At 38.7% G+C, this 21,172-nt stretch overlaps 1 protein-coding gene across 2 annotated transcripts in view; it reads left to right on the top strand.

The window, feature by feature from the left end:
• Positions 1–12,894, top strand: part of ETV5 (ETS variant transcription factor 5) — a 34,308-nt gene extending 21,414 nt beyond the window's left edge. For both annotated transcript variants that reach the window (XM_032225389.1, XM_032225388.1), the window contains 6 exons: positions 647–903; positions 4,580–4,642; positions 5,845–5,913; positions 6,382–6,551; positions 10,363–10,464; positions 10,859–12,894. In XM_032225389.1, the coding sequence (XP_032081280.1) occupies positions 647–903; positions 4,580–4,642; positions 5,845–5,913; positions 6,382–6,551; positions 10,363–10,464; positions 10,859–11,080 (883 nt within the window). In that variant the 3' untranslated portion in view covers positions 11,081–12,894. The remainder of the gene's footprint in view (positions 1–646; positions 904–4,579; positions 4,643–5,844; positions 5,914–6,381; positions 6,552–10,362; positions 10,465–10,858) is intronic.
• The last annotated feature ends 8,278 nt before the right edge of the window (positions 12,895–21,172 follow it).

Genomic DNA, 21,172 nt, shown 5'->3' with positions numbered 1-21,172 from the left:
TTCACAGTGCTTTACAGCCCTCTCTAAGAGGTTTATAAAGTCAGCATATTGCCCCCAATAATTTGGGCCCTCATTTTACCCACCATGGAAGGCTGAGTCAACCTTGAGCCTGGTGAGATTCAGACTGCCAAATTGTAGGCAACCGAAGTAGCCTGCAGTACTGCATTCTAACCATTGCTAACCACTGCTCTTTATGCATTAAAAGTATACATATATATAGTTTTTATGGGTTGTGTTGCTTTTAAAACAGACAAATGTTAGATCAAATTTACAGCTGAGAAAGACAACATAAAAAGATATGGTTGTCTGCAAAATGGTTCATTTAGCAGCTTTGATGAAGGCAACGTTGTATGTTCTCCATTTGGTCATGTTACCATTATATCTAACACTTTTTCTTTCAATGACAACAAGCTGCTGTTGCTACATTGCACCCAGCTCTTATTACTAAAAGTGGGCTATGAAGGGCCTCTGCTGAAATTGCGTTATGCACCCATGTTTACCAGGATTTTATTTATTTGGATGCTGCCCATCTAACTATCAAACTCCTCTTTAGATAACTTAAATCAGAAGCAAATCTCTAGTAGGTCTAGATTCTGATAAGAGTAAATGATAATTCTCTCTCTTTCTCTTGTTCATTCTCATCAAGGTTTCAAAGACAGATGTCTGAACCTTGCCACCCATATCCTCAGCCAGGGCTTTCTGGAGACAACCGCCCTGTCTACCACCGGCAGATGTCAGAGCCCCTTGTCCCTCCTAATGCCCATCCTCCTCAGGGATTCAAGCAAGAGTATCATGACCCACTCTATGATCATGGGGTACCAGGTATTCCAGGCCCCCCAGCTCATGGATTCCAGTCTCCAATGGGAATCAAGCAAGAGCCCAGAGACTACTGCATTGATTCAGGTGAGAGTTAAAATTGAATTCCTCCAAGCTGCATGAAAATTGAGACTTGTTCTTCGTCCTTAGCCTGTAGCACACAAAGCAGTCTTTGTACCACTGGTGTTCAGCAGCTGGCTAATGGAGTATGACAGTGGTTCCCAAGAGCTGGCTGGAGAATTCTAGGAGTTGAAGTCCCCAAGTCTTAAAGTTGCCAAGTTTGGGAACCACTGGAGTATGAAATAAACCATGTTGCACCATTAATGCAAGGATTGACAACTTTTCTTCCTCTGGGGCACCCACCACCATTTTCTACCAGCATTTGCATATCTTAAAACTATTGCCATCTCTCCCTTCCCCCCCCCCCCCATCATTAGTAAACATTCTACCAAGATACACACATTCATATAGTTTACAGGCATGTCAAATGCTTTTTCTTGTACACAAACATAGCATAAAATTTATTTTACTTTTCAAGGTGTTGCTATCTTGACAATCAAAACTAATCTCTAAAATGCTCCTTTCAGCATTTTAAATTCATCCCAAATCATTTCGTCGCTTTTATTCCCAGTTACATTCACTCTGCTGAGGGTTGCTTTAGCTTTTTTCAATCACCTACATACTTTTTTTTTTATTTAATCAAAATCATTTTGTTGTGCCTTGTGCTCTTTTCATCTTAATCATTCCATGGTCTCTCTGATGACATCTTACATATTTCTCTATGTACACATTCTATATTATCTTTCATTTTATATTTCACTAAACAATCATTTTCATACTTCCCATAGCCATAGCTGTATACATCTCTGTGGCACTTTGTAAACTTTTCTCACTTTGTTCAAAATAGCTTCTAAATGCTTTTGCCTTACATCCGCCTTGCATTTATTCTGTTAAATTACTCTAGCTTTGAATAAATTTCATTCAGCATTACCTTCTTTTCCTGCAGTTGTTCTTGATTTTATTCTTGTCTTTCACTTTCTTTTCCATTTTCTTCAAAGTTCACCTACAAAAAATAATTGTCCATCCTTTATTCATCATCTTGATACCTTTTACTAATTATTTCCATCTTTTACCATATTCATTTCCTTTATATACACTCTTTTGCAGCCAAGCCTCAGTGTTATCCCAATAATACATATAAGGAATTCTAATATAGAGATTATATTGCAAGGCAATATTGTTGCCTCCATTCCACAAAATGGAAGGTACATGCCAGAACTCCTCAAAGTAAGTATAGTGGCAGCTGCTTCTCTCATTCTTGCAAAACAGGAATATCAATAGTTCTCCTTTAATGACTGACTCACTGAGCAACCATTCACATTTACAACGGTAATGAAAAAGTATCTTTGCAACTAGTTCTTGCATTTATAACTTTTCCATATCTGTAAAGCAAAGGAAATCTGAAGTAAGATTATAAGCATAGTCTCAGTTTCACTTAGTAACCACTTTGTTTAACAACTGAATTGATAGTTCCAATGATTATAGATTCATATTTGTAAATAATAGAGAACTATTAAAAAAACAGTTGTTATCCTAATATACATGTTCTAGCCAGTGTACCTGCTTCTCCTCCATCTACTAAATTGGTTTTTTCCCCCCTACTGTTTCTGTCCATCTGTCCGGTGAAGTGGAAAAAATAAAAGCTGGTTTTTGTAGCAGCATTTAACCTAGTTAGAACATAAGACTATATTTTTCTATCTTGTGAAAAGAGGCATTCAACAGATGTACGAGGATTTAAATTTATTCTGAAAAGCCATTACACAGAGGGAAAAGCAGACAGCAATTCTGCACATTTGTGTGCAAAAGCTCTTCCATTTTCTGTTTGTCATAAAGTATCTCTGAACTTGTAATCGACATTGGATTGCTCCTAAACACTCACCTTGGATCAAGGGATGGGAAGGAATTCTGGTTAGGTGTTAGTTGCAGCTGTTCCTGATGCAAAGCTGACTACATTACTACAAATCTCCTTATGTCTAAAAATACCAGGACCTCTTAGAAGCTAAGTGGAACAGATGGCAGAAGATCTAAAGTTAAAGGATTTTTTTCTCTTCTTTCCCTGCTTCTCATGTGTTGTCAGGTGGAATGCAAAACATGAAGCCTATCTTTTAAATGTGCATTTTGAATACCATTTGCCAATCTATTCTTCAGGTTCATAAATACTTCTTCCAGGGACTGTTGAAAGGGGATGCAGGAGGCTTTGCCCTTTGGGGAAAGACAGCTGCAGTAGGGAGGTAGATTGCATTACCACTTCCAGGAATAATATGACACACCTGATTTTCAAGGGACTATATTATTTATTGTTCACAGATCCAAGGTATTCCCTGTTTAGATATTGATTCATCATGATTTACTGCAGTGTCCCAGTAGGTAAATAAACAAAGCACCAAGGGAGGAAGGTTAAATACTTCTCATCAGAGGCCTAAACTTTTGTGCTCAGAGAATGTGGACATATTATGGGAAAGAACGAAGTCCATTTTTAATGCATGCCTCACATGCATAAAATGAACCTCTAATTAAAAGGATCAGATAGAAGGCAATGGGAAAGATCTCAGCTTGACAAGCCAATACTGATTAAAATAGTATTACAATAGATAAAATGATTCTGCGTAAAAAAAGATTCACATGTTTAAACCTTCATTTGTTTTTCTTGTTCATGCATGGAAAGTTGAAAACTGCGTTTGGAACATGATTTCACTATTAAATATTTACATCTCTGGCCTGAATATTTTTTATATATTTTGCTTATCTAAAGAGTTTGCAGGCGTCCTAGGAATGTTAATAAGTGAACGTTGAGATTATGGGAATTTTATTAGCATTTGTTTTGAGAAAATATGAGTCATTAATTATAGGAATTGCTTCTAAACATGTATTTGTGCCATAGTGCCACTCAGATATTGTGTGTTAAACCAATTAGCCTGGTTAGATTCTCAATCATTTGAATCTTACTGTACTTCTACAGCTGATTAGTAATATTGGGGGTTTAGGATTGGAGGTACTATGGTAAGAGAAAGATCTTTTCAAAACATGCTTAAATTCAATACATCTAATGCCGTAAAGTATTCATCTCAATGATGTCTGAGGGAAGGTTCATCAGAATCTAACATGTACTCATTTGGACACATAGGTTCCTGATGTAACTTGCAAAGCCAGGCTATCCTGTGGTTTCATTCAACTTCTTTTGGTTGGAAGTTGGTTGATTCTCGTATCTTTCAGACGTGTTACTGTACAGTCCAGTGGTGGGTTTCAAAAAATTTTGGAACCTCTTCTGTAGGTGTGGCCTACTTTCTGGGTCCACTGGTGGAACTTCTTCTAACCGGTTCGGTAGATTTGACGAACCGGTTCTACCGAATAGGTGCGAACTGGTAGGAACCCACCTCTGGTGCAGTCCTATTCATTTTTATTTGAAATGCACCCTATAACTTTCTACTGGCCTTTCCTTCCAATAAATATACGCATGAGCATTTTCACGGGAACTGGATATCGTTTTCTTGGTTGAAAGCTATATTCAGAAAATTGCTTAGGAACCAGGCAATGAAGTTTAATATTATTTTTCTAACTAGAGTAGAAATGCTTAGATTTACCATTTGTATACATGCGACCTTTTCTGCCCACTACTTCACTTGAACAAAAATTAAAGTGTGTATAGTTTAGTCTGGAATTTACTCAGGCTTCTCTTTTTTCCTTTATTTCTTTATTCTTTTAGAAGTGCCTAACTGCCAATCAGCGTATGCTACAGGAGGGGGATACTTTCCCAACAACCATGATGGTAAGTAGTCACATTAATACACTCATAAAGCACAATTCAGAGTAATATAGGATAAGGAATGCAATAGCTATTAAGAGAATGGGGAATGTTGCTCACCTCTAGTTATGCATTGTTACTGGTGGACAAATGTGATTAATCTTTTAAGGCTTACTCTGAGTAGGGGTATTACATGATTTGCTTTCAGGGGAAAAAACTGTCCCTAGTTTTAAGGAGATAGAAGCATTGTTCAAATTGATAAATATACTATATTTATGAGTCATTGCCATTGGAATTCATTTCTGGTGATTTATACATTATTAAAAACAGCGCACAACAATTATTTGAATGCATAAAATTCCAGTTTAGATGGGGGAGGGAGAGATGCCATGTAAAAGAAGCAACTGTAGTTAAGAAAATTAAGAAACACATTTTCTTTCTGCAGGAGACCACATAATAGGGTCTCTTATGTTGACTTTATTTTTTTAAAAATGAAGAAAAGATGGGGTGGAAAGAGAAGTGATGGGCGTGGGGAGTGTTGTCTAACTACTCATAATTGGGCCAGCAACACAGGAAATATGTAGGAGAAGTTATTCCACAGAAATCTGCAAATAGCTCTGGAGTGATTCAGTTTTAGCAATTTAGATATTTGGCAAGTTTAGTGCAATCTGAGCACTTCAAAGGTTACTTCTTTTTAGAACAGCTTAATTGAAATCACAGATTTGGGTCAGGTTCATTCAATTAGTAGGAACAGATTGGGGGGAATGTTAAGCTTATAACACTAGTAGGCTCTGCCGAATTGGATTGTACTGTTTGTTCCTCCCAGTCTAAGTAGCAGACGGGGGACTGGCAGAGTCTATGTAGATGATGCACTCAATTTGAAGTACTTGAGTCTCAAGGTTCCTGTAAGCTTACTTGATTTGGAAGTACTTTGGCTTTTCTACACTTCAATTTTGTCACCAACATGCAAATCCAGCCATGTACATGCCAACTCTTTTTAGAGATGCAAAAATAGCAGTTGGCATATTTGCAAATAAATTCAAGGCCTTACCTTTTTAGTTTTAGTGGACAGCTGAATATTATTGCTGCCAACAAGCAAAGTGACGCCATGTATCAAAGTATCCTTAATGGAAGTGATTGTATGTGAGAGAGAGAGAAGTGGAAGAGAGAGGAAGGGAAAGAGATTGCAAAGCAGCACTTGTTGAATATGTCTTCTCTTTTCCCAGGGTTCTCCTATGAGAAAGATGCCCAATTGTACTTTGATGACACTTGTGTTGTACCAGAAAGAATGGAAGGTAAAGGCACTCTATGTGGTGGAGATCTATAGCTGCAGTTGAAAATCAGAATTGATATTATTAATTCAAATTCGTTATAGCTGCCCAAATCCAATGAATTCTATTAGCTAGAATGCATCTCATTTGTTTTAAAGGAGCTCTTAGAATGTCAAATCTACAGATCATGGGTACATTTGCTGAAAGGCAGGATCCCTTGGTGTTAAAGCTTTCTCTGTTATTTTGATGATGCACTACATAGAAAAAGTGCTGCTAACCAGCTGCATAAAAATGTCCATCTTCAGCTACTAACAGATATCTCCTCAACATAGTATATGTGGGGGGGGGGGGAGGCATTGCCAGTCAACTTTGCAGCCATACATTTCGCTTTCTGTAGAAGCATTGAAATTGTTTTAACTACCTGAATCTTTAGGAGCCAATAGTGGAGATGTTAGAATGTTAATCCTAATTGATGTTTGTTGTTGCAAACAGGAAAAGTGAAACAAGAACCCACTGTATATCGGGAAGGCCCTCCTTATCAGAGAAGAGGGTCTCTCCAATTGTGGCAGTTTCTTGTCACGCTCCTGGATGACCCAGCCAATGCTCATTTCATTGCTTGGACTGGAAGGGGCATGGAATTCAAGCTGATTGAGCCAGAAGAGGTAAAAACAAACAAACAAAAATCTCTACATCACCATTATGGTTGTATCCATCATAAGACAAATATCAGAGGTTGGCCAAATTGAATCTCTGCCAAGGACCTTGCAATTCTGTTGTATTCCCAACATTTCAGGGGAAACCTGCTATATTTGATTGAAGCATAAAAAATAACTAGATATGGAGATAGTTTCTACGTATTTTATCCTTTGCAGAATGTATTATTTCTTTTGCACACTGTTTCCATTGACAATAATAGAAATAATGTAGAAGAAACAGTGGCAGGTAGCATAGCATTAGGTTATCCCTCATGGATTGTCCCACAGTGAGATAGTCACACCAAGATGGCCACAGTGAAATGGCTCTGGTGAGTTTGCCATGATAAATTATCCTAGACCCTCTTGCTCAAATGGTAGTCAGCGCTTTTGAAAGAGCAGTAATTTTGCATAGTTCCTTTTCTAATCACTTTTGGAAATTGCTTGTTAATAGCAGTAGTAGACTTATATACCGCTTCATAGGCCTTTCAGGCCTCTCTAAGTGGTTTACAGAGAGTCAGCATATTGCCCCCAACAATCTGGGTCCTCATTTTACCCACCTCGGAAGGATGGAAGGCTGAGTCAACCCTGAGCCGGTGAGATTTGAACCGCTGACCTGCTGATCTAGCAGTAGCCTGCAGTGCTGCATTTAACCACTGCGCCACCTTGGCTCTTAACTGCCTTTCAGAGATTAGGAGCCTTTGAATTGACAAATTTATAGCCCTGGATGAGTTTCCTTCAACCCTTCATGATGGAGGTTTCAATTACAGGTTTAAAGACTTAATTTAAAAAATAATAAATAGTTTAGTTTAGTTTAGTTTATTTGTCTTGTATGCCGCCCACTCCCGAAGGACTCCGGGCAGCTCACAATAAACAAGGGAAGGGGGATAAATAGACAAAAACAACACTTTAAAATACGCAACATTCACAGTTTCCGTGGGGCTGGATGTTTCACAAGCCTCCCGGCCTGCTGGAACAACCAGGACTTGGTGGCTTTGCGGAAGGCCGGGAGGGTAGTAAGGGTCCGGATCTCCACAGGGAGGTCATTCCAGAGGGCTGGAGCTGCAACAGAGAAGGCTCTCCCCCGGGGAGTCGCCAGCCGACATTGGCTGGCAGATGGAATCCGGAGGAGACCTAACCTGTGAGATCTAATCGGTCTATGGGAGGTAATCGGCAGGAGGCGGTCTCTCAGGTACCCAGCCAACCAAATAGCAAAATTTGGTTAAAAGTTGGATTTTAGAAAGTTGCAAATATGGGACTAAGGGTCCAGGTAAATTTGAATTAAGATTTTAGAATTAATTATAATTAATTAATCCATCCCATGGGAAAATGCTTTTGATTTGAACTCTTTTTTTAAAAAAAAACGTGCTAGGTTGGGATTTTGAAGGTTGGACACTAGAGGAACGAACTAAAGGTTACAATTAAAGCAGAAGAACACTTAAATTTGACTTTCACAGAATGGAATAACATATTTTAACACTGGACATATTGGAGGCTATTTTTTGAACAATGAACTCAGAAGTTAATTTAACAGTGTCTGCCTCTATAGCTATAAAGTTTATTTGATCAAGATTAAAAATCAATACATTCTGATCTCTGGTAGCCCTTCATGGACATTTCCTGATATCAGGACTGAAATGATGAGACTTTGTTTATAGATGAGAGATAGGATATGGGAAGAGATCATTTGTTGTATTATAGAAGAAGGTGAGAAGTTATTACAATTGTTTATACTGGTTGTGATGAAGGAAAAATTCTATTCTTTAGTATTTTCTATTTTTTCTGTTCTGCGCATTCTATTTTTATTTTTTTGTTTGTATTTTTATTGTTGTAATTATAATTTTTAATAAAATTACTGTTAAAATGGATAGTATTGAAATTGTCAGTCTGGTGCTGGAACATGATCATGTCAGAATTGCTACAGGGGTGCTTGGATGTGTGTGGCATTTGCAATGCAAAAAGCTTTTAACTAAACATGCAAAATTTAGCAAGCATACTTTATACCTGGAAACTTTAGAGTTTAACTTAAACCTCTAAGCTTAAAAAAGATGATGTATGCTACAATGTTTCTACCTTTCCTTTGATACCTCATTTATTGAGTATAGTTGCCCCTTCTGGATATGAATAGCAAAGTTTGGGATGGGGGCAGAAAAAGATATGTGAAATACAAACCAGCTCTCATTTCTAATGTCCCTTTCCTTGTGGCTTTAATTGAAATGTTTCAATAGCTAAGGAAGTGTATTGTGGGAGATAAATGAATTGCTATGTACAGTAACTGCAATAGTACAGGATATTCAGTGAATAAATGCTGCTTTCTCTGACAATAATATATGTATTTAATTCACTCTTGAATTTTCTTTCATCATTTTATCTTTACTCTGATGGAGAAAGATAATCTCACCAGTATATCACATGAACATAATTATCTGTAGAGCTGTTAAGGTCACTGGAAACACTCTTTATTTGGTTGAGATTGCTGTTCTAGGCTTTTGCAATGCCTCAGGTGAATGTAGGCTGCCTTAGTGCACTTAGTGCTTGGAAATCCTATTAATCTTTTCTGAGTGCTGACTGATTGTCCGTTCCATAAATCCCCTGGGAAACAGCAGGTTGGTTGGCAACCAGATTATGTCATCGGATCCCGCTCCCAAAGAGCTGAAATGAGTAATCCCCTTTATATTACTGCTGCACAGTTGTATTCGAATTTAATCAGTGTTGTTGCAACCCATTAGGTTCTATGTTCTTCTGTTATGTTTCCTGATCATATCTGACTAGCTGTGGTTTTAGATGCAGTCAATAAAGAAGCCAAGCTAATGGCTTTTTTGGTCAATACCCTATGACTTGGTCAAAGATATTGGGATAGTTCTCAAGTGACTTTTCAGAAGCCACAAGCAAGTTTCAAAGGAGCAGATGTAGTACTTTACATCTCTGAAATAAGATGAGTTTACTTTAACAATAATTACAGGTCTTTACCACTTTGTGCTTAGTTATAAAGTGCACCATTTAGCAATACTATTCTTGTAAGAAAAAATAGTTGGTAAAGAAAAATATTTTGGTGGTTCTAATTTTCAGCCAATAGAAAAACTAGAAGATTTTGTGGGATAATGTGAAAAGTTGTTTTTGCCCTCCTCTTGCCTCCATCTCTGTATGGTTTTCTTGGATTTTTTGGGATCTTTGGTACCAAGTTTTAAAATAGAAAAAAATAGGACTGCCAATAATACTAACATATTCCAAATTGTTTTGAGAGAAGACACCAGCTCTTAGAAATATCTGACATAAGACTGATCACTCTAGCCCCCAATCTCCCAGTCATGGACTGACAGAGTCATACAGGATTTGGGATTTTATAGATACTTCACTCAAATCAGGAATATTCATTTCTCACAGTACTCGGGGGGCTACATCCAACCTGCCATAGTTGCCCATATAATTTTCAAGTTACATCCAAGTTATACCCTTAATTTTCCCACCCCACTGTAAACATATATTTCCCAATGTGATTGTGGGGAGAAAGAAGGTTTAGCTTTCATATCATTCAATTGATTCCCTTTTTAAAGATATCAACCCCTCCTCTACCTTTATATATTTTGGGTGAGGTCTGCTGAACCACAGACTACAGGTCTTAGTTCAGCAGAATTTTCAAGATACAATCTGTTCATTTCAGGTTCTTAAATAATACATTTTTCATTTGACACCCATCTCTATGGTTAACCCTTTTCAGTGATATTCCTAGAACTGGCAAACTCTGAACAGCTTCCATAATTGCATTTTTTAATCTTTTTAGGTAGCTCGTCGATGGGGAATTCAGAAAAATCGACCAGCTATGAACTATGACAAGCTCAGTCGTTCTCTTCGTTATTACTATGAAAAAGGCATCATGCAAAAGGTAAGGACGTCTTTTATCCACACTGCCAGAACAGTGTGGTTACATGGAAATAGCTTTTGACACCCAGATCGATCACACCTTCTTTCCATCTTCTTGCTCTTCTGGTGGCTGCCCCAGCTTCATAGTGACTTGCAATGGCCGCTTTCCCAGCTGTCGGTTTAGGGAGCTTTCTCCAGATCCATCAGGGAGTTTGTGGGCTCCCTGAGATCAGCAGAGTGTTCCCCTTGTTTATCGCCTCTATGGGGCGATTTAGGCCCAGTTAGAACCACCAGACAGCTGAGATATCGATCCCACACAGCTTCCCATAGAATGTGTCATCTCGCCACAACGTCATCCACACCCTCCCCTGGCATTGTTCATCTGTATTCTAATAGGATCTTCTCTTTCTTTCCAGGTTGCCGGAGAGCGGTATGTCTATAAGTTTGTTTGTGATCCTGATGCCCTTTTTTCCATGGCCTTTCCTGACAATCAACGCCCATTTTTAAAAGCTGAACCAGACTGCCATGTGAATGAAGATGACACCTTACCTCTGACACATTTTGAAGATAATTCCGCATACCTCCTTGACCTGGACCGATGCAGCAGCCTCCCATATGCCGAGGCCTTTGCTTACTGACTTGCTCAGCAACTGACATTGGAGGCTTCAGCTCCAACAAACAAGGGCAAATTACTTTTATAAAGAATTTCTGTTCATAAAACTGCTTCTTGCAGATTATCAGAAGAAGATAAATTACTTTTGAGGCCCTCTATCCTTCAACGTGGCTAGTGAATAGGATCTCCAATTCTTGATTCCTTGGCTGCAGTCATGAAAAGCATTAGGCAGGTGGCACTGGGGGAGCAAGGGAAAGGTCATGACTTCTGGATCCTCTTGCCAGGGGCATGTGTGATGTACATGTTTGCAGGACTCCAGGTGACTGTGTGGTTAGCAAGTTGTCAAGAAAAATGCTATGTAACAATCTTTTTTGTACTCCTCCTTGTATAAGGGAAAGGGCTCTAATTTGCAGAGAAAATGAGCCAATGCTGCAAAAGCCTTTTCAGAAGAGGTGGTGGCTTAGTGTGGAACGGCTGATTGTCCAAGCTAACTCAGCCATTTCCCCCTAGATTCTCAGTGCAAAAGTCTTCAATCTGAGAAAGCCTTTTCTTCTGGTTGTCTTTCTCCTTTTTGTGGTTATTACTGAACTCAGAAAGGCAGTCCAAAGGGCAGCACTTAAAATACGCAGACCTGTTGAATCTAGCAGGCCACCTTCTCTGTTGAAAGGCTGCATGTGAATGGCTTGCTTTTAAAGGAAAGGGGGTTGGCCACAAACCTGCCAAGTTTAAGAGGCAACTTTCAAATCCAAATGTTTGATGGTTGGGCTTTTTTCCCCCTCCCTAATCGAAGGCAGTTTCTTGCTTCTGGCAGCCTTTATACAAAAGGTGCTGCAGCTTGGGAGGAAGTAGTTGAAATGCATGCCCTACCCTATGCAGTTTTGTTGTCTGCCTCTGCACTAGATGCTGCCCCAAACCGTTTACACAGCTTGCTCTGCATTTGAAATGTGTTCCTTCTAAACAGCAAATGAGAGTTGCTTGGCTTTTTATCTGTTAGAGAACAGCATGTCTGCCGTACAAGGCAACTCTAGTCACTGAACTTTCCCAAAATAGCAATTTTGATCCTTGGTAGCATTCACCTCGCTACTGCTGGCTGGCTACTGCTGAACTATATCTTTTTCCAATTGTTGCTGAACTTGCAAGTAAGAGAGTTGAAGCATGTGTACACAGATGTATTTTTCACTTAAGTTGTGTTACGCTTTCAGATATTTGTTGCCTGATGGCGATTTTAAGAAATACAACTTTTTTTTGTAAAAATTTAGAGAATGGGGAGAAAGTCAAGTCACTCCGTGTATGTGTGTACAGTATGCATACATACATGTATGTATATATTTATAAAACTTCTCTGGATCCTTCAGAAATTCCCCCTCTGCTCTTTCCTGTGAGCCTTGCTGGCATGTACCAGTAATGTGCTTGGCCTAATTATGCATCTCAGCTCCATGTTTCATTGTAAATGCTGTATAGGATTCCTTTTTCTGCTTTGATAACTTGGGGAATTTTTGATTAACTTCCTTCCTTTTTTTTAAAAAAAACTCTTTATAAAACGACTCAGCAACTCTCCCCAGAATGTATCAGGTGGCCTGTCGCAAAGCACAGGGTGGCAGCAGTTTGCTGCTGCCATCCCCATTCGGCCCCAGGGCTGAACCAAACCAGTGGGATTAACTGTGTTATTTTTGTTTGTCAATTTCTTTAATTTGGTTTGGGAGTACATAGTACAAAAAGAGTTAATCTGAGGATTGATGTGAAATGTTTATTGCCTGAGCAGGGCTTATATATCTCCTGCAAAGCTGCATTACGTTCTGTACTGTGTACAATAAAGGACTTTTCCTTTCTGTTCAGGCATTGCTAGCATTGTTTCTTGTTTTTTTTGTGTGTGTATGTGTTCCAAGCACTGTTGTGTAAAGATGGGCTGATCATCTCCTTCAGCTCCACCGCCAAAGTCTTGCTGTCTTTGTGATTGGGCTTCTTGACCACTTTGATTTGCCCTGCTGTCTGTCAAGCCAGCAAGTCATTTTTCTTCATCATTGTGTGACTTTTCTGATTTACGTAAGTGACTCCCAAGGACAGTCAATATCACAGTCACAGAACTTTGCAATTCTCCCAGAACACTCATTCATCACTAACCCTTAGCATCTCCTATCTTACTTTACAGATTCCTTTCCACACATGCCAAAATACGTTATGATTAGAATCTATTTTTAAAATTGTAATGGTTTTATTCTTCCTCCAAAATATGAGAACATAATGGTACTGTCCCCAGATATTTATCTTCGTGATAATATCTCTGAACAATCATGTCCAGCCCAGGGTCACCCAGTATGATTTGTGTAAAATTAGACTACTGTGCAGACTGATGGCTGAAAATGCACCTAAGCAAAATTATATATTCTGCAATTGGGTAGCAACAGTTAAATACATTACCTGCCAAGTCATCTAAAATTATTGCTATTCCTTTTGCACTTAGTTCTGTTAACATCCTCTCCATTTCTTAGTAGCTAATGAAGAAGCAATGTGAACACTCCTTGTTTTGTACAAGAATAAATATTTAACAGATGTTGCTATGTCAGTAGGTGCAGATGTCAGTATCTGACTAGTTTTCATTACTTTAAAATAAGAATGGTAACCATTTTTAAAACTCGGCTATAAACTTATCGGGCTGACAAGTATTTATTGTTCTCCTGACTTCAGTAGCAAATAACTTCTACTTTAAATAGGCTTATACCTTCACAAATCTGCTGATGGTTGCCTTTGGTCTCTAGGGAAGGGAAGGGAAGGATGTTACTAATGACTACATAATAGCCACAAATGAGGTTCCAAAAGCAGGTCAAGGCTAGCTGTGTCCTGAATCAGGAAGTCAAAGGCAAACTAGCAAATTCCAAAAAGAGAAGGTGACGTGTTGGCTTTTTTAAAGGCCCAGACTGAAACAGAGATCTCATTGCTAATTTATGGAACCTCCTGGCTCCATTTCTTTCTCCCTTAGTAGATACTAGCTTTTCATTTGCCCTTTTCTAACCAAGCTGGCAATGGCAGAAATAATAAGGATTAATATTCGTTTCCTACATTCTTTTCTGATCAGCTAGCTACGAGCAGCAGAGGAATAGCCTATTCATTGCATATTGTACCCTGAAATCTTTGTATTGAAGAAGGCAACTGGAATAGGCTTGAATAGTTCTGTAGTTTGCCTCTGAGAACCCCTTTGAAAGAAATGCTATCCTAAGCAGCATAAGTCTTACCACAGATAGATTTTTAAATTTGTGAATATTAGGACCTTTATCTTAAAGCTTTAGAAAAGTTGAGTCCTTTTCCTTAGACTGGAAGCTGACATTTTTGCAAAATGCTAACATTAATGCTGATTTACTCATATATAAAGAACAATAACTACAGGGAATCAAGCATATGAATCTGTATTAAACCTTTCAAAGATTCTTGGCTTCAAAAAATTCAATATAATTCACCTGGTGAAGTTAAAATATGAACTATGTTTCTAAATATAATGTGTTTCAATGGCAGCTAGGCTAAGCCTCATTTATTTGTGATTTAATATTAGCTGACATATTTATTGGGGCTTGTTGAGATTGGGAGTTCTGTGATGAACCTGAAATGAAAGATGCAAGGAACTCAACAGACACTTGCAATGACCAGATTTTTTTCTGCTAATAGCAAGCATAGTGCATAAGTATATTGCCTTGAGAATCTATATATCCCGTAGATCTCAAGAATTATATAAAATAAGTTTATTTTATTTTACTGTCATTTTTGCATTATTGGTACCCTACTAATTATTTTGGAGACGGAGAATCTATAGCATCCCTGACATGGTGTCCTGCTAATAACTATCCTACCCAATTTGACGACAGCTGTAATACTAAATATCTGGAAGATTCCTGAGGTGAACTGTAAAATTTTAATTATTACACTGTTATTTCAGCTTTATTACTTTATGTTACTCAATTAATAGTCCTTCCTCCTATTCTCCCCAAAAAATCCTGTGAGGAGAATTGGGCTAAAAGTGCCTGACCCAAAATCATTCAGCCACTTTTAGGTCTAAGGCAGGAGTAGAACTCACAATCTCCTCATTTCTAGGCCAACAACTTAAATCACTAGACTAAATTGCTTTAAACCTGTTTTGCTTCTGAAACAGTGAAATTACAGTACTTCTGTTTGATAAAATGGGGAAGGTAGATGTTTTTCTGTGCATGCTTTTGTTCAAAAGCTTGTGAACTCTGAGTTACCATGGCAATTAATTTCCTTTTCCATGGAATACAGTTACAAGAAGATGTGTCTTATAAAGGATAAATTATACTGTGAGGATATCACCTAAACTGCTCCTCTGAATAAAAACATTATAAAACAAATATTAAGTAGCAATTTAAATTCTCAGAACTCTTTGCTCACCATCTTTACCTTCCATACCTAATAACCGGGTTTTCTCAGGACATCTATTAGATCCAAACCATCTACCATTATCTTCTTTCCTTGGTCTGCTATCAGGTTTTTGAACCATTGTCTCAAATCAGGAGTAAACCATTTCCATGCCTGAATCATCATGGACTGTTCTTAACAAGATTTATTAAATGAGAAGAATAGGATTACAACAGTTTCCACAAATAAACTGTTTCCCATTTATACTAATTTATCTCCTAACAGGAGTGTAGAATCTTCAGAATTTCTTTCCTCCAGTCCACTGTGAACTGATCAGAAGGTGACAATTTTCCTGCTAATGGATAAGTCTGCAGGTGTCTATTTAGAGTGTTTGTTTTAGAGTGTTTTATTTCATTTGTATGCCGCCTTTTCCCTAAGGGGACTCAGAGCGGCTCACAACTCAAAGAAGGGAAAGCGGGATACAGACAGTTTAACAAGAACACAAAACTATACATAGTTAAAAAACGCAACAATCATACCATTCGAAAGGGGGGCGACGAATCTTTAGCCCCAGGCCTGTCGGAACAGCCAGGTTTTAAGGGCTATGCGGAAGGCCTGGAGGGTGGTGAGGGTACGAATCTCCACGGGGAGTTCGTTCCAGAGGGTCGGAGCAGCCACAGAGAAGTCGACACTGGCCGGCGGATGGAATTCGGAGGAGGCCTAGTCTGTGGGATCTGATTGGTCTAGTGGAGGTAATTGGCAGCAGGCGGTCTCTCAAGTACCCAGGTCCAATACCATGAAGGGCTTTATAAGTGACGACTAGCGCCTTGAAGCGTATCCGGAGACCAATAGGCAGCCAGTGCAGCTCGCGGAGGATAGGTGTTACGTGGGTGAACCGAGGTGCACCCACAATCGCTCGCGCGGCTGCATTCTGGACAAGCTGAAGTCGCCGAATACTCTTCAAGGGCTGCCCCATGTAGAGCACGTTGCAGTAGTCCAGTCTGGAGGTCACAAGGGCGCGAGTGACTGTTGTGAGAGCCTCCCGGTTCAGGTAGGGACGCAATTGGTGCACCAGGCGAACCTGGGCAAATGCCCCCCTGGTCACAGCTGACAAGTGGTGTTCAAAAGTCAGCTGTGGGTCCAGGAGGACTCCCAAATTGCGGACCCTGTCTGAGGGGCGTACTGTTTGACCCCCCAGCCTGAGAGATGGAACACTTGGCCAATTACATTTTTCTCCTAAATTCTTATCAGCTTGCAAATTATCATTTACACCTGCCAACAGGGCCGGATTTTCCTATAGGCTAACTAGGCTTCAGCCTAGGGCCTCAAGATCAAGAGGGGCCTACATTCAAATTGTTAGCAAAATTAAATTACACTATTCTAAAAACAGTGAACACTAAAACACTGAACCGAAAATAAGGAGAAATTCTACACATATGACTAATAAACAAACATAAAATGTATTGGTTAAGATCGTTCCAGCGCCGCGGCAGTTGGGGAGCCCGCCCACGTTCCCGGCACCGGCAGTCGAGCGAGAGGCGTGGCTGCTCCCAGTAGCCGCCCTGTTGACGCGGAGCCCATCAGCAGCCAGGCAGGTGAGGGCGAGGGGGCCGAGCCGGGCAGCTGAGCGCAGCAGGGGAGGCGGCTGGCCTCGCTGCCTTTGCCGCAGAGCAGAGCCGCCCTCCGTCGGGAGGCAAGCTATATATATTGATATATATTGATATATATCACAGTAATGATATATTTTATTGTCTCTCATGTAATTTACAAACTTAAAAATGGGAGGTGAAAGGGCCTCATAAGTGGAATAGCCTAGGGCCTCTTTTCATCTAAATCCGGCCCTGCCTGCCAATATTATTTTTATTAGTGCATGGTCTACTTGTTTCACATGCCAAAAACATGGAGGTTTCTGATTTACTAATCATCACCTTTAGGTCTAAAACTTATTCTTTTTAAGTCCAGGGTATTTTTAACTATCTCCAAACCATATCTAAAAGTTGTCTCTTGTCAGACTTTCCTCTTAATCAACTTAGACTAGAGACAATTCATTCAAAGAACAAATCTCTTAGACCTCTGAATAGTGATATTTATTAGAAGAAAGGTTAATGTTCCCCAACTAGAGTTGGTGCAAAATCTGATGCTCTCCTGATTCACCACTCCTGCTTGAAGACCAGGTGGCAGCTGAGATTAGAAGCCCTTTGTACATGCCCCAACTATGCCCATTCTTGGCCCAGGACACCTTGTTCATGATGAGTCACATACCTTAGATATTTTCTATTTGGATTATTATTAATGTGCTTTATATAGAGCATCCGTTGGGACTAGTTGATCTCAGATTCCTTTCAAAAGTTGTTAGTAGGCAACTTTTTTCTCTGAATTCATTTTGATGGATAAATTTTAGTTGTGATTTTCTTGTACACACAAAGTACAAATTCAGATTTATTTAATAACAATGTTCTTTTCTTAAGAGAACTTTTATATTATTCCCTATTGTTTGCAGGGACAAGAAGAGTTTACTAGAAATGTGAATTACCATTTACAGTTAGCTTCCCTGTTTCCATTCTGTTATGTTGCAAGAATGATTTCAGTGAAATTTCTATGAAATGATTCAACGTCCAGAGGTGGGCCATCTGGAACACTTAATATGTTTGATATTATAATCCTCAGCATCTAGATATTAAACATGCTGACTGTCCTTATAAGAATTGTAAACCCAAACCAATATGAATTGCCTAACCCTCCTATACATTAATAGTTAATTTATACTCCATCTGTATGATTGATTATGGACATCCACCTTGGGAATGTATGTATTCTATGTATTATGGTTGCAGAGACATGGGTGATCAGTATATGGCAGAGGGTTTTATGTGGTTTATTTCATTCCTTTGACTGTAATTTTGCAGCCGAGATCTGATGTCATATATTAGCAGCCTCCTCATTGTTTTCAGACCTCATTAAAATAATTAATCTAATTTTGGGACTTTTTTTGTGGTTTTTTCCCTATTCTTCACATTTTGTGATATTTCCCTGATGAAAAGTTCTGGAGAACAAAAAACTTTTGACATGGGCTATTACCGTATTATAGTACTTGTAGACTGCTTTTGTTATCAAGGGATCTGTCCAGTAATGCATAGAACTTTTAATAAAACAATATCAAATACAACTGTAAACAACAAACAATAAACACAATTTAAAGTGCAATGTTTAACAATATGATAATTATAACCATATAATTTTGTCATTGTGTTACTTAGTAAAAGTAGAACCAAATATGTCCTTCAAAAAAATGGCAAAAATATCCATATTGTACAAGACTTGGCTTCTCAATTAGTTAAAAGACAATTCTAATCTTTCTACAAGATATAGATTACAAATCCTCACCAGGATGTATTTCAGCCTTGATCAAACAAGTCAACTTCATATTCCTTCCTTTTATTTTGAGCAACCTTATCTTACGTTCCATCAAATAATATTATAAAACTTGATTACATTTTTTCTTTGAGCCTTCTTCTAAAATTCTTCAAAACTTTAACATGCTTCTTTTGTAAATCCACTATAGGAAAATTACTCTTAGTTTGTTATTTCTATATCACTTTGAATTAAGACATCAGCCAGTTTTTGTGTATGCCCAGTTTAACATCTTTTTTCATGTCATCTTCATAGCCTGTTATTTTTAATTCCACTTTCTAACCACTCTCAGTCTTCTCAGGTAAAATATATTTCTCTTCCATAACATCTTCTAAGCATTGTCTCTAGAGACAGAACACTGTTAAAATTAACTTATTAAGATTCCTAATAACTGAAAGGCAGTTAATAACTAATTTCCAAAGTGATTAGAAAGAGAAATATGCAAACCCATTGTCCTTTTAAAGATGCTGACTATGGTTTGAGGGCTATTCTCTCATCTCCCAGAGCTTTAGTCTATTGCCTGTGGTTTCCGTGAAAGAAATAACTGTCTGAAGCAGTTGGTGGACAATCTTAAATCCTTTCTTTATACAGGCAGGAATTATTAAAGAGGAATTATTAAAGCTATTCAACAGCTCTTCATTTGTCATGGAACTGCCTTCAGTCTACCATTTATTCCCTGGAAGTCTGAAAATATTAATTAAGATACATAATTAAGAATTAAAGGAAGATTCATAGATGCTAGGTATTAACTGAATATCTTAGATTAAATGTAGGTGATTGTATGTGTGCATGTTTATCTTTATATCTGTATTTTTAGGCACTTCCTAGTACATTTTAAATTGCTTGGCATCAATCCAGCATGGTTGTACTAATGTATAAATAAAGGACTAAATCCCCAGGAGTTTTGATACAGCTAATCCTAAATATCAGTTATAAAATCAATGTTCCTGAAATCATTATTGCAAGAAGATACTTTTTCAACCTGGAAGCCACAAAAGCTATTACAAAAAATAAAGAAATGCACCCTATAAATAAAGACACAAAGATTAGCAGCATACAGTGGCGTTTACAACATTCTTGAGAGAGGAAAGGGAGAAACCTCCCACTTTTCTTGAGGCAACCCAGTTTTTCTTAATGGATATGGAGAGATTTTCTAGTATAAGCTGACTGAGCTATTAAATCCTTAAGAAGGCTTGCTTAGTACCACTGTTATTTTTCAATGCCCAGTCAAAAATGTCTTCTCTTCCAGATAGCTTTAGGAGAAGAACCATGTAAGTGTATTGTGGCAAAAAGGGGGACTCCTTTTTATCATTAAGAAATATTATTAAAAGGTATAAGCTTTTATGCTAGAGCACTCCTTTTGATTATACTGGGTTAATAATTTTGAAATGGGGATTCATTTCTGCTATTGATTGTTATATCTCTTGATTACTAGCTACTGAAGTCAAGGTGCTCTTGTATTTTTCAAATTGCAGAAAGGGAAAGTATTTTCCTTCTTTTGTCCTTGATCAGACAACTCTGAAAGATGGGAGGAAAAAAGTCAGTACTGTAACAGCAAATAAGGGACTTCTGCATCCACCTTGGATTGCTGTCATCACTGAATAGGGTAGACGCAACAGTAGAGAGGGAGATCTCTTATACCCGTGATGGCAAACCTATGGCACATGTGGCAGAAGTGACATGCAGAGCACTCTCTGTGGGCATGCGTGTCATCGCCAGCTGACCTTTGTGTGTGCTGGAGCACTGGAGTATGGCCTAAAAATGGCCCAAAATCAGCCAAAAATGGCCAAAAAAACCAGGCTGTTTCCAGGCCGTTTTTCAAGCCATTTTCCAGGTTGTTTTCCAGGTCATTTTTGGCCCTGAAATGGTCTGGAAAACAGCCTAAAAATGCCCCCCCAAAACGGCCGCCAAAACAGCCAAAAATGGCTTCGAAAACAGGCCATTTTGAACTGTTATTGGGCCAAAAATGGTCCAAAATGGCTTGCAAATGTCTCAAAAAAAACACCCCCAAAACAGGCAGGTGCGCAATGGCCAGCTGGTCTTTGGGTTTCCAGCACTCTGGCGCCTCCACAGGCACATGCATATACGCGCGTTCCAGTTTGGGGACTTTGTGCTGAAAGTTTCACCATCACTGCTATCAACCATAGTTTACAAGCAACAGTGAACCTATCAATAATATTTATCCAATACAGCTTACTTAATAAATCACTATTTAGTGATTCTTGGTTTTCTGAAGTACAGTTGTCAATAGCAGTTAGATTTATATACCGCTTCATAGGGCTTTCAGTCCTCTCTAGGTGGTTTTACAGAGTCAGCATATCACCCCCACAATCTGGGTCCTCATTTT

This window comes from Thamnophis elegans, chromosome 10, assembly GCF_009769535.1.
Source record: "Thamnophis elegans isolate rThaEle1 chromosome 10, rThaEle1.pri, whole genome shotgun sequence".
Taxonomy (NCBI): Eukaryota; Metazoa; Chordata; class Lepidosauria; order Squamata; family Colubridae; genus Thamnophis; species Thamnophis elegans.
The sequence above is the reverse complement of the archived record's forward strand: the minus strand, read 5'-3'. Positions and strand labels throughout refer to the sequence as shown.